Source organism: Somniosus microcephalus, chromosome 4, assembly GCF_052327205.1.
Source record: "Somniosus microcephalus isolate GS21.2 chromosome 4, FLI_Smic_1.0, whole genome shotgun sequence".
NCBI classification, from domain to species: Eukaryota; Metazoa; Chordata; class Chondrichthyes; order Squaliformes; family Somniosidae; genus Somniosus; species Somniosus microcephalus.
Window position 1 is genome coordinate 59562468 of NC_140990.1, and position 13535 is coordinate 59576002.

Below are 13535 nucleotides of genomic sequence, written 5' to 3' on the forward strand. Positions count from 1 at the left end.
TGTTTGCCATTGCCCATCCACCATCAACCCTTTGAGTGACATTCCCCAATCAATCCTACCCAACTCGCACCTCATACCATCGTAGTCTCCTTTATTTAAATTCAGGACCCTAGTCTCTGAGTCAACTATTTCACTCTCCATCTTAATGAAGAATTCTATCATATTATGATCGCTCTGACCCAAGGGGCCTCGCACAACAAGATTGCTAATTAATCCTTTCTCATTACATAATACCCAGTCTAAGATGGTTGATCTCTAGTTGGTTCCTCGACATATTGGCCCAGGAAACCATCCCGTATACACTCCAGGAATTCCTCCTCCACAGTATTGTTACTAATTTGGTTAGCCAAATCTATATGTAGATTAAAGTCACCCATGATAACTGCTGTGCCCTTATTGCGCGCTTCTCTAATTTCCCATTTAATGTCATCCCCAACCTCCGCATTACTGTTTGGAGGTCTATATACCACTCCCACTAACGTTTTCTGCCCCTTCGTATTTTTCAGTTCTACCCATACAGATTCCACATCATCAGAGCTAATATCCTTCCTTTCAATTGTGTTAATCCCCTCTTTAACCAGCAATGCTACCCCACCTCCTTTTCCTTTTTGCCTATCTTTCCTGAATATTGAATACCCTGGGGTATTGAGTTCCCAGCCTTGGCCACCCTGGAGCCATGTTTCCGTAATCCCAATCATATCATATTCGTTTACCTCTATTTGCACAGCTAATTAATCCACCTTATTACAAATGCTCCTTGCATTAAGACACAAAGCCTTCAGGCTTGTTTTTTTAATGCTCTTAGATCTTTTAGAATTATTATTTACTGTGGCCATGTTTGATTTAAACCCTTGATTTCTCTGCCTTCCACTTTTGTTTTTCTCCTTCCTGTCTTTTGGTTTTATCCTTGTTTCCCTTTCCTCTGTCTCTCCGCTCAGGTTCCGAACCCCCTGCCATTTTAGTTTACACCCTCCTCCAGAGCATTAGCAAACAGTCCCCCAGGTGCAAACCGTCCGTTTTTTCCTGGTCCCACCTCCCCCAGAACCGGTTCCAATGTCGCAGAAATTTGAATCCCTCCCCCTTGCACCATTCCTCTAGCCACGTATTCATCTGGAATAGCTTTCTATTTCTACTCTGACTAGCACGCGGCACTGGTAGCAATCCTGAGATTACTACCTTTGAGGTCCTATTTTTTAATTTACCTCCTAACTCCCTATATTCAGCTTTTAGGACCTCATCCCAGTTTTTACCTATATCGTTGGTACCTATATGCACCACGATAACTGGCTGTTCACCCTCCCCTTCCAAAATGTTCTGCAGCCACTCTGAGACATCCTTGACCCTTGCACCAGGGAGGCAACACACCATCCTGGAGTCTCGTTTGTGGCCGCAGAAATGCCTATCCCCCTTACAATAGAAGCCCCTATCACTATAGCTCTCCCAGTCTTTTTCCTCCTGTCCTGTGCAGAACCACCCCTGGTGCCAGGAAGTTGGCTGCTGCTACCTTCCCCTGGTAAGCCATCCCCCCCATCAGTATCCAAAGCGGTATATCTGTTTGAGAGGGGGATGGCCACAGGGGACCCCTGCACTACCTGCCTGCGCCTACTACTCTGCCTGTTGGTCACCCGTTCCCTCTCTGCCTGTGCCATCTTTACCTGTGGTGTGACCAACTGATTAAACGTGCTATTCACGACGTCCTCAGCATCACGAATGGTCCAGTATGTATCCAATCGCTGCTGTAGCACTGTAATGCGGTCTGCCAGTAGCTGCAGCTGGACACACTTCCTGCACACATGGTTGTCAGGGACACAGGAAGTGTCCCTGAGTTCCCACATAGCACAGGAGGAGCATACCACGGCACCGGGCTGCCCTGCCATGACTTACCCTTTAATTAATTGCAATTAAATTAAACAAATGAATCCCACCAATTTCACTACAGTTAAATGATATATTTAAGGGCCCTGGTTTACAAACTGTCCCCGCTACACCACAGAGACCTTAAAAACTGTAAACCACAGAGTTAAAGTTTTAAAAAAGAGAAATACTCCCAACCAATCACTTACCTGCTTTGTGGTGACGTCACACCTCGATTACTTTTTACTTCTCTCCCTCTGAGATTGGAGATTAGTAAGCCTTCCCGCGCCTTGGGCTTACCATTTATAGGCCGCTGCCACTCGGATTCCCGCCGCTGCCGCACTGAGGCCTACCAGTGCCTCGGGCTTACCTTTTATTGGTCGCTGCTGCTCGGATTCCGCCGCTGCCGCACTGAGGCCTACCCGCGCCTCGGGCTTACCTTTTAAAGGTCGCTGCCACTCGGATTCCCGCTGCCGATATCTTCCTGCAGTCTGCAGCTTTCTTCATTATCAACCACACGGCCAATTTGTGTATCATCTGCAAGCTTCTTAATCATACTTCCTACATTCAAGTCCAAATCATTGATATAGAAACATAGAAGATAGGAGCAGGAGTAGGCCATTCGGCCCCTTGAGAATGCTCCACCATTCAATGACATCATGGCTGATCATCCAAACTCAGTACCCTGTTTCTGCCTTCTTCCCATATCCCTTGGTCCCTTTAGCCTTAAGAAATATATCTAACCATTCCTTGAATATATTTAATGAATTGGCCTCAACTGCCTTCTGTGGTAGAGAATTCCATAGGTTCACCACTCTCTGGGTGAAGAAATTCCTCCTCATCTCTGTCCTAAATGGCTTATCCCTTCTCCTTAGACTGTGACCCCTGGTTCTGGACTCCCCCGCCATCGGGAACATCCTTCCTGCATCTAGTCTGTCTAGTCCTGTTAGAATTTTATCAGTTTCATTGAGATCCCCCCTCATTCTTCTAAACACCAGCGAGTATAAGCCCAATCGACCCAATCTCTCCTCATACGTTATTCCTGCCATCCCAGGTATCAGTCTGGTGAATCTTCGCTGCACTCCCTCCATGGCAAGAACACCCTTCCTCAGATAAGGCGACCAATATATACCACAAAAAGCAAAGGACCCAGTACTGAGCCCTGCAGAACCCCATTGGAAACAACCTTCCAGTCACAAAAACACACTTTGACCATTACCCTTTGTTTCCTGACTCTGAACCAATTTTGGATCCAACTTGACACTTTGCCTTGGATCCCATGGGCTTTTACTTTCGTGACCAGTATCAAAAGCCTTGCTAAAATCAATATAGACTACATCAAACGCACTCCCCTCATCGACCCTCCTTGTTACCTCCTCATAAAATTCAATCAAGTTAGTCAGACACGACCTTCCCTTAAATCCACGCTGACTGTCCCTGATTAATCCTTGTCTTTCTAAATGAAGATTTATACTGTCCCTCAGAACTTTTTTCCAATAATTTTCCCACCACCGAGGTTAGGCTGACTGGCCTGTAATTACTCGGTCTATCCCTTTCTCCCTTTTTAAACAATGGTACCACATTAGCAGTTCTCCAGTCCCCTGGCACCACACCTGTAGCCAGAGAGGATTGAAAAATGATGGTCAGAGCCTCTGCTATTTCCTCTCTTACTTCTCTTAACAGTCTGGGATACATTTCATCCAGGCCTGGGGATTTATCCACTTTCAAAGATGCTAAACCCCTTAATACTTCCTCTTTCACTATGTTTATTTCATCTCATGTGTCACACTCTTCCTCCCTGATTGCAATGTCTGCATCGTCCCTCTCTTTTGTGAAAACAGATGCAAAGTATTCATTAAGAACCATACCCATGTCTTCCGCTTCCACACACAGGTTACCTTTATAATCCCTAATAGATTTAGTTATCCTCTTGCTCTTAATATATTTATAAAACATCTTTGGGTTTTCCTTGCCAATATTTTTTCATGCCCTCTCTTTGCTTTGCTTTTCTTCTTCAAAATAGTGCCATAGGATCTTTGACATCCACCTGAGAGCAGACAGGGCCTTGGTTTAACATCTACTCCAAAAATCCGCACCTCCGACAGTGCAGCACTCGCTCAGCACTGCACTGGAGCATCAGCCTAGATTTCTGTGCTCAAGTCTCTGGGCTGGGACTTAAACCCACAATTTTCTGACTCAGAGGCGAGAGTGCTACCAACTGAGCCACTGGCTGACACTAAAGAACAAGCAATTCTGACAAAAGGTCATCGACCTGAAACGTTAACTCTGTTTCTCTCTCCACAGATGCTGCCTGACCTGCTGAGTATTTCCAGCATTTTCTGTTTTTATTAAAGAAACGAGGGAGTGATTGCTGACAGGAAGAATGTTGGGTCGACCTGCGCATGCGCACCTCCCTGGCGGCTGAGGCGAAACACTGACTCGCCCCCACCTGAGCCGCACATGCGTACCAGATGTTGCGGCTCCGCATGCGCGCCCAATGTTACGACCGCTGAGCATGCACATTGCGGACCGATCGTGACAGGTGATTGTGGAGCAGGAGGGAGGGAGAGCGCGGGGGCCATGAGTACATGCGCGGGACTCAGAGTCAACAGAGCGCTTTCTGGAGCGCTGGGGCTTGTGGGTATTGCAGCCACCATTACTGCTGATCCTTTCAACCAACCTGTGCAGCAGCTGGGGCCTGAAAATCAGCTTCACTGCCCCTGGGTTCGGAAAGGGGAAAATTAAACAACAGTTTGCCTCTGATCCTTTTCTGAACTCAATTTACAGGTTTATAGAAGTGGAGCAGTTACAGGCGGGAAGCTCAGACCAAACATCACGTCAAGATCTGACAGAGTCGCTCGATTCATCAGGACCTGGATATCATCGGCCTTTGCACATGGAAGGAGAAAGCAGCGATTGCAGCGATGACAAACCGCACACGTGTTCGGTGTGTGGACGCGGATTCAGCCGATCGCCTGACCTGCCGAGACACATGCACCGAAACACCGGGGAGAAACCGGGTAAAGGTGGGGATGGCAGGAATGGATTCAGTTCCCCATCTGCATTGGAAGTTCAACGGCGCAGTCGCACCAGAGACAGTCTGTTCACCTGCTCTGTGTGTGGAAAGGGATTTGTTTGTTTATCCCACCTGCAAACACACCAGCGAGTTCACACTGACGAGAGACCAGTTCAATGTTCTGACTGTGGGAAGAGCTTTAAAAGTGCCGGGGATCTGAAGGAGCAGCAGCTTGTTCACACTGATGAGAGACCATTTCAGTGTTCTGACTGTGGAAAGAGCTTTAAAAGCCCTGGGGAACTGAAGTGACACCAGCTTGTTCACACTGATGAAAGGCCATTTAACTGTTCTGACTGTGGGAAGCGTTTTAACAGCCCCGGAGATCTGAAGGAACACCAGCGAGCTCACACTGATGAGAGGCCGTTTAACTGTCCTGACTGTGGTAAGAGCTTTAAAAGCTCCGGGGATCTGAAGGGACACCAGCGAGCTCACACCGATGAGAGGCCGTTCACCTGCTCCGTGTGTGGGCAGGGATTCTTGCAGTCCTCCACCCTGCTGACACACCAGCTTGTTCACACTGATGAGGGGCCGTTTAACTGTTCTGACTGTGGGAAGAGTATTAAAAGCCCCCGGGAGCTCAAGCAACACCAGCGAGTTCACACTGGGGAGAGGACATTCACCTGCTCCGAGTGTGGGAAGGGATTCACTCAGTCATTCAACCTGCAGAGACATCGGCTCCTCCACACTGGGGAGAGGATATTCACCCGCTCCGTGTGTGGGAAGGGATTCACTCAGTCATCCAACCTCCTGTCACACCAGCTTGTTCACACTGACGAGAGACCCTTCAAATGTTCTGACTGTGGGAAGAGCTTTGAAAGCGTGTGACAGCCTCAGACCGCCCCGAGCACCCCACAGCCCAGGCAGCACTTTGTCTGAAGGGCAGGCACTGCTGTCATGGGGGAAACGCAGCAGGCCATGCCCGCACAGCAAGATCCCACAAACAGACACTGAGATCATGGACAGAATTCCAGGTGGCCAGAAAGGGGGGGGGGAGGGAAGACCCAAAACAAAGGGGTAGAAAAAAATATAAGTAAAATTGCAATAGGGGCCGAGGTTATGATCGGAAATTGCTGAACTCGATATTGAGTCCTGAAGGCTGCAAAGTGCCTAATCGGAAGCCTTCCAGACTCAATATCGAGTTCAACAATTTCAGATCATAACCTTGGCCCCTATTACAATTTTACTTATATTTTTTTCTATGCCTTTGTTTTGGGTCTTCCATTTTCCCCCCACTCCTTTCCTTTTTTTTTTCTCTCTCCCACATGGCAGCTGTGTCTCATCCTGCCAGTACACTTCACACCTAATCCTAGCCGTCTTTTGTCTCCACTTGTCCTATTACCATCTCGTCTGGTTTTGAATACCTCTCGATGTCTCTGTTACTTCTTGTGTTCTATCGCAGCCCTGCCTTCGATCTATTTTATTTCCTTTCCACTTTTGAAAAAGGGTTTCGACCCGAAACGTCGACTCTAATTTCTCTCCACGGATGTTGCCTGGCCTGCTGAGTTTTTCCAGCATTTTCTGTTGTTATTTCGGATTTCCAGCATCTGCAGTATTTTGCTAAGGGACTGGAGAAACTCGCTGCCCTGCGGATCAGACAATCAGCCGGCGCTAGATCTGCCCCTCGGGCTCCCCGATTGGTTGGAGGAGCTGCCACCGGCTCGCTCCTCCAGCCCCGCCCCGCTCGCTCCCTGTTGGTCGGAAGCTCCCGTCAATCATCGGGCAGTGTGAGCTGAGCATGCGCGGACCTTGGCAGCAGCTGCTGACACATCAGGTGAGAGAGCTCAGGGAGCGGGTTCATGAACCCCGGGGGAGGCTGCGAGATTCTCAGCAGCTCAGCTCTGCTCGGTGCTGTGTGAACGGGCTGCTCCACACCCCGACTGCTCACGGGGAATGCCAGTGCGGAAGGCCCAGTGCAGAAGGCCCAGAGTGGAAGACCCAGAGGAGAGTGTCCTAGGCGGGAGGCCCAGCACGGAGGACCCCAGGCGGGGGGCCTAGGGCGGAGCGGCTGGTCGACAGAAGCGGAGTCGGGAGATGCTGTGGGTGAGCATGCTGCACGATTTCTAAAGTTGAAGAACGGTCTCCGGCCCGAATGAGTTCCAGCGGCCCGTCTGTGCTCCATCTGGTGGCAGCTGTGAGGCTTTGTTTCGGTGATGGGGGCCGGTTTGTACGCTGCCATTTGGTGGAGGAAAGACAGACTGTTCCTATCTATAGTATGGTGCTTGAGCGGCCATAAGATGGGAAAAGAGAACGGGATAAAAGTAAAAAAGGAAAATAAAAGGCAAAACAAAGTAATATCGGCAAGGAATAATGAATGTCTTGATGGTTGGGTCCTGTGAGTGATAACAGCAAGAAGGGAATTTGAGTATTCATTTTCCTCTTTTACGGGATTTGAGTAAGTGGTTGACTTCTTTTCTGTGGAAAGGTTGAAGACTGTGGATAAGGATTATGACATTATATGGTTGGATAACATCAAGTGAAGACGAGGAGTTATTAGAGTGCCAATACGACTGGCGTTGAACTAGTATTACTTGTTTTTGAAGAAGTTTCGGGTTCTGGTTAAAAGTAGTTTACTTGAAGTCTTAAGTGATTTTTTGATGTGGTTGTGGGATTTTCTATATTGTGGTGTTATTTAGTGTTAAAGCCTTCCTTAATCGAACGAACGAACACTCTAGTGAACGCACGCATGTGGATACAAATATATGCACGCACGCACACATACACAATGTAACTTACGTTCGACCGAATGAAGGGCCCGCTCTCCAGGATGGGGGTCACTCGGTGAGCGTGAGGCCTGCCGGACGGATGAATGAACGCACGCACACAGGTAGACAAATGATACGCACGCTTACACAATGGAACTTACGTTCGACCGAATGAAGGGCCCTTGCTCCCCAGGTGAAAGTCGGCTTGGTGAACGTGAAGCCTGCCGGACAGATGAACGAACACATAGGCATGCACGCAGATAGAAACGGCACACATGTACACAGTCATGCACATGGAACTTACACTTGAGCGAACGAACGGACGAATGGAGGAATGAATGACTGAATGATTGAACAATGCCAGTTGGACTGGCGTGTACGGATTCTTGGTTTATTAAATAGTTGCAGTTTGTATTGTAAAAAAAAAAGAACCCTCTGGGGGACGCGAGCTGCACACACCCCGAGTGCGGCCCCAGGCCCCATTATTAAAACACTCAACATTATCCGCTTCACAAACACCCGGGGTGGGCCTCAGGCCCCGAACAAGAGCCTCCGGGCCGGGCGTTTGCCCCGAGCGGGGCGGCAGCTGCGGGGCTTTCTCCCGGTGACAGGCCCGGGGTAACGGCTGCCATCTTGAGAGGCTCAGGGGGCAGCAGGGCGCATGCGCGGCCCCCTTGGACAGGAACCAGGAGGAGAGAATCTTGTCAATTTCTATCCTGGACTCACAGTGATGGCTTTTGTAAACTCCTTTTACAGGCTGTGAGAAGGGCAGCATTTACACACCGCAAACTCAAACCAAACATCACATCGAGATCTGACAGAGTCACTCCATTCATCAGGACCTGAATATCATCGGCCTCTGAATGCGGAAGGAGAAATGTTTGTCTGTTCTGTCTGTGGGAAAAGATTTCAAACATCAGTGTGACTGGAAAAGCACCAAGACACACACACCCGAGTGAGAGTGTTCCAGTGCACTGACTGTGGAAAGAGCTTTAACTAGTTACACAGCCTGAAAAAACATCCCACCATTCACAGCGGGGAGAAACCGTACACGTGTTCTGTGTGTGGACGAAGCTTCAACTGATCGTCCAACCTGGAGAGACACAAGGACACCCGCACCACGGAGAAACCATGGAAATGTGGGGACTGTGGGAAGGGATTCAGTTCCCCATCACAGCTGGAAAATCATCGACACAGTCACACCGGGGAGAGACTGTTTACCTGCTCCGAGTGTGGGAAGGGATTCACTCGTTCATCCAACCTTCTGATGCACCAGCACATTCACACCGGGGAGAGGCTGTTCACCTGCTCCGTGTGTGGAAAAACATTTAATCAATCATCCAACCTTCTGATGCACCAGCACATTCACACTGGGCAGAGGCCGTTCGCCTGTTCCGTGTGTGAGAAGGGATTCATTAAGTCATCCGACCTTCTGATACACAAGCGAGTTCACCACTGGGGCGAGGCCATTCACTTGTTCGGTGTGTGAGAAGGGATTCTCTAATTCATTCGAGCTTCTAACACACCAGCGAGTTCACACTGGGGAGAGACCATTCACCTGCTCCGTGTGTGCGAAGGGGTTCACTCGGTCATCCATCCTGCTGAGACACCAGTGAGTTCACAAATGACTGCAGTGGTTGGATTATGCTGTTATTGCTACTGTTAATCGTATCTAGGACTGAACCGTGTTCATTCTGATAGTTGAGGTATGTTTCTGCTGATGTTAAACTCCAGCCCAGTTATTAATATTCTTGATATATAGCTGATTGACTTGTTGGGACTGCAGTGTCCCTTTAAGAACCGCTGTCTGATTTTGCCCCTAAATTCAGGGACTCTCATCAGAAATTTGTTTGCAATATAATTATGAACTTTTACTTCAATGCTAAATTGAGCTTTGGTACAATTCTTACTGACTTGCACATTACACACAGTGGCACCTCCAGTATCCACCAGAAAGAAGGGGAATGGGAATTGGTGGAGAATCGAGAGACTCAAATGTTGCTCCTCATATCCGATACAGCAATCCCCTCGACACGGGAATGGAAACATGTCCAATCTGAGTAACAACTGGGGTTAACCTTTCTGGGCCTGTGGGGTTGGTTTATATTAGACAGGAGGAGATTGGTGTCAGTGACTGTGGGATTGGTTTATATCAGACAGGAGGAGATTGGTGTCAGTGACTGTGGGGCTGGTTTATATCAGACAGGTGTAGAATTCGCAAAATTAATACTGTACTATAAGGGTCCTCTGGCAGAAGAGGCCTTGATTTTTAAAAGACGGTTTTAAAAGAAGCCCAGAAAAGGGACACACAAAATGGCCGCCAGACCCCGTGACTGACTTATCAAACACTTTAAAATAGTTCCTGCAGTCCCCAGACAGCCTTTGTGGATTCAACCCACAGTAAGTTCTGGAAGCCGTTTCTGAGAGAACGAAACCAGACACATACACATACATATAGATTGGATGCAGATCCAGTCAGATCAGCCTGTAGAAAAAGGCCATCTAAGTGTTTACCCAGACAAAGGGAACAGTTCCATATTCATAAAGAACACATCAAGGACCCATTAAGGACATCAAGAAAACATTAAAACATTACCAGGTCATCCCAGACCAGAGATGGCCATCACCGGCCATCCTGAAAGCAGTTTAAATATAATAACTATCCCGCTGTGCCATAAGCCTGCCAAAAGTTTAACAAAGACCAACCTTGATTAGGTGGGAGATAAGGCCTCGATTGAGAAGCATAATTGGGGACCCCAGGAAAAGACAGGGCTGCTGGTTGAAGAATTGAGCGCCCAGATAGCCGATGACATTGGGGATCCATCGAGAATCTAGGAGGAAGCTTGTAGATGCCTCTGGAAGACGAGCACGCTAACACCTCATAGCCAGAGAGAGAAGTCGGTAGCGGGAATGCCTCGGCCATTCCCATGTCAAGAAGGTGGTTTAAGTTTGTGTTCGGCCTCCGGGGTATTCGTCGGAAGATCATCGACCAAAAACCCCGGGGCCGCTGCAAAACGAGGAGAAAGTCCAGGAGAAGAAGAGAGGGCGAAACGCCCCACCACATCGTGGGCCGGAGCACAGAAAAAATGAGCTGTGAACAAGATGAGGGTCCGTTCGTCTAGAGGAGCCATCAGCCTGAGCAGCCGTTGCTCCCACAGCCCAACGACCACGAGGAGACAGGACGCCTGAAAAGATCAAAACGCAGGCCTGTTTCAAAACCTTGCAATTCCTAGTTGGATTGGTGAGCATGTTTCTGGCCCTTCATAATCGGATCTAGATAGGTTAAAGGGGGTGGTCATTTTGGGTATAATTAACATGAGTTGTCCCTCGAGGTTCCGTGTGTTTCCCCATTTCGTGATGACTGTTGTAAGGTATAATATGCCTGTATCTATTTCAGCTAGTACTGTATTGTTATGATTTGTTTTCCCCTCCCATGTACCCCCTCATTTGCTTGCATTTGATTTGCTTTTCCTTATGCAATAAAATTTCATATTGTTTCATTAAACTTGGTCTATAAGAGTATTTTCTGCATTGTAGTTCCTGCACCTAAGTCCAGTGTCTAGAACCTAAGGGGTAAGTGGGTCGAACCACTCAAGGTTTCACTGTGCAAAATAGAGAGAGAGAGGCCTCTGGTGAGAGAAACCTCTGCGATCTCAGAGAGAAAACCCCTTACACAGGAGGAGATTGGTGTCAGTGACTGGGGTTGGTTTATATCAGACAGGAGGAGACCGGTGTCAGCGACTGTGGGGTTGGTTTATATCAGACAGGAGGAGATTGGTGCCCTTGAGAAGGTGGCGGTGAGCCGCCTTCTGGAACCGCTGCAGTCCGTGTGGTGAAGGTACTCCCACAGAGCTGTTAGGGAGGGAGATCCAGGATTTTGACCCAGCGACGATGAAGGATCGGCGATATATTTCCATGTCAGGATGGTGTGTGACTTGGAGGGGAGCTTGGAGGTGGTGGTGTTCCCCTGTGCCTGCTGCCCTCGTCCCTCTTGGTGGTGGAGGTGGCGGGTTTGGGAGGTGCTGCCGAAGAAGCCTTGGCGAGTTGCTGCAGCACCTCTTGTCGATCAGAGGTTCTCAACCGGGGTCCATGAGAAGGTTTCAAGGGGTGGGCCCAGAAACTCTCTCCCTCCTTCATTCTTTCTCCCACAAGCAGCCCTCACACCGGGCGCTGGCTCAGTTCCCATTGAGCAGCCGCGGGGGAAGCGATGTGGGGCGCGATGGGGCCAAGGCTGCGGAAGCTGCCCCTCGCTCGCTGCCAATTGGGTTGATCCAGATTCCCATCATCTCCATCCAGCCTGTTGCTCCCATCTCCCCCCTTCCCCCCTACAAATCCAGGCTGGGGTACCTTCTCCCACTGGAACAGGAGCAAGGTGCAGTTTGTGGGACCCGCAGCTCCAGCCGCCACTCGCCCTCACAGCAGGCGGCGCCACTGAGCAGGACACCCCGCGGCCCCGGGGATTGGTCCCGTCAACCGTCAATCAAAGGCCAGCAGCCAATCCGCTTGGCCCAAGTCCCGCCTCCAACCGCCCTCCATTGTTGGGGCAAAATTCAAAGCGCTGCGAGCGGGAGCTCAAACTGTCAATCAAAGGTCAGCCCCGCCCACTGCACCCTGCTCACTCTCTGATTGGTGGCTGTGGGGGTGGGCAGGGCGATAAAGGGCCAATCAGTGCACTCCCTGCCTCCGCCTGGGAGCTGGGCTTTGCTCAGGTGAGCAGATCACGTGGGCTGGAAGGAAGGCGGCCACAAGGCAGTTTGTGAGGTCACTGGGCCTCTTGTATTGGAGAATCAAGGAGGAGGGAGTTTAAAACATACTATTACCACACTTAATCATCAAATAACTATTTATTTCAAAAAATAAAGTACAGTGATTTGAAATGGAAAGTCTTGCATTTATAGAGAGGCTTCTGTGATCTCAGGATGTCCCAAAGCGCTTTACAGACAATGAATACTTGTGTTGTGTTACAGGGGGTCCAGGGAATTATTATAACACAGGAGGGGCCTCAGAGAACCCCTGATCTACACTGTCCCATCAAACACTCCCAGGGCAGATACAGCACGGGTTAGATACAGAGTAAAGCTTCCCCTACACTGTCCCATCAAACACTCCCAGGGCAGGTACAGCATGGGTTAGATACAGAGTAAAGCTCCCTCTACACTGTCCTATCAAACAATCTCAGGGCAGGTACAGCACGGTTTAGATACAGAGTAAAGCTCCCTCTACACTGTCCCATCAAACACTCCAAGGGCAGGTACAGCACGGGTTAGATACAGAGTAAAGCTTCCTCTGCACTGTCCCATCAAACACTCCCAGGGCAGGTACAGCACGGGTTAGATACGGAGTAAAGCTCCCACTACACTGTCCCATCAAACACTCCCAGGACAGGTACAGCACTGGTTAGATACAGAGTAAAGCTCCCTCTACACTGTCCCATCAAACACTCCCAGGGCAGGTACAGCATGGGTTAGATACAGAGTAAAGCTCCCTCTACACTGTCCCATCAAACACTGCCAGGGCAGGTACAGCACGGGTTAGATACAGAGTAAAGCTTCCTCTACACTGTCCCATCAAACACTCCCAGGGCAGGTACAGCACTGGTTAGATACAGAGTAAAGCTCCCTCTACATTGTCCCATCAAACAGTCCCAGGGCAGGTACAGCACAGGTTAGATACAAAGTAAAGCTCCCTCTACACTCTCCCACCAAACACTCCCGGGGCAGGTACAGCACGAGTTAGATACAGAGTACCAAGAAATTGATAAAGAAAGGGAAAATAGAATATGGGAGTAAACTAGCGAGGGACGTAAAAACAGACTGTAAAAGCTTCTAAAGGTATGTAAAAAGGAAAATATTAGTGACAGTAAATGTGGGCCCCTTACAGACTGTCCCATCAAACACTCCCAG

General features: G+C 49.1%; 1 protein-coding gene across 1 annotated transcript in view; it reads left to right on the forward strand.

The window, feature by feature from the left end:
• The window catches only part of LOC147119003 (uncharacterized), a 141707-nt gene that overhangs the window by 87604 nt on the left and 40568 nt on the right, over positions 1 to 13535 (forward strand). Inside the window, exon 5 of the mRNA XM_085984007.1 lies at positions 8741 to 9115. Coding sequence (XP_085840133.1) covers positions 8741 to 9115 — 375 coding nt within the window. The remainder of the gene's footprint in view (positions 1 to 8740; positions 9116 to 13535) is intronic.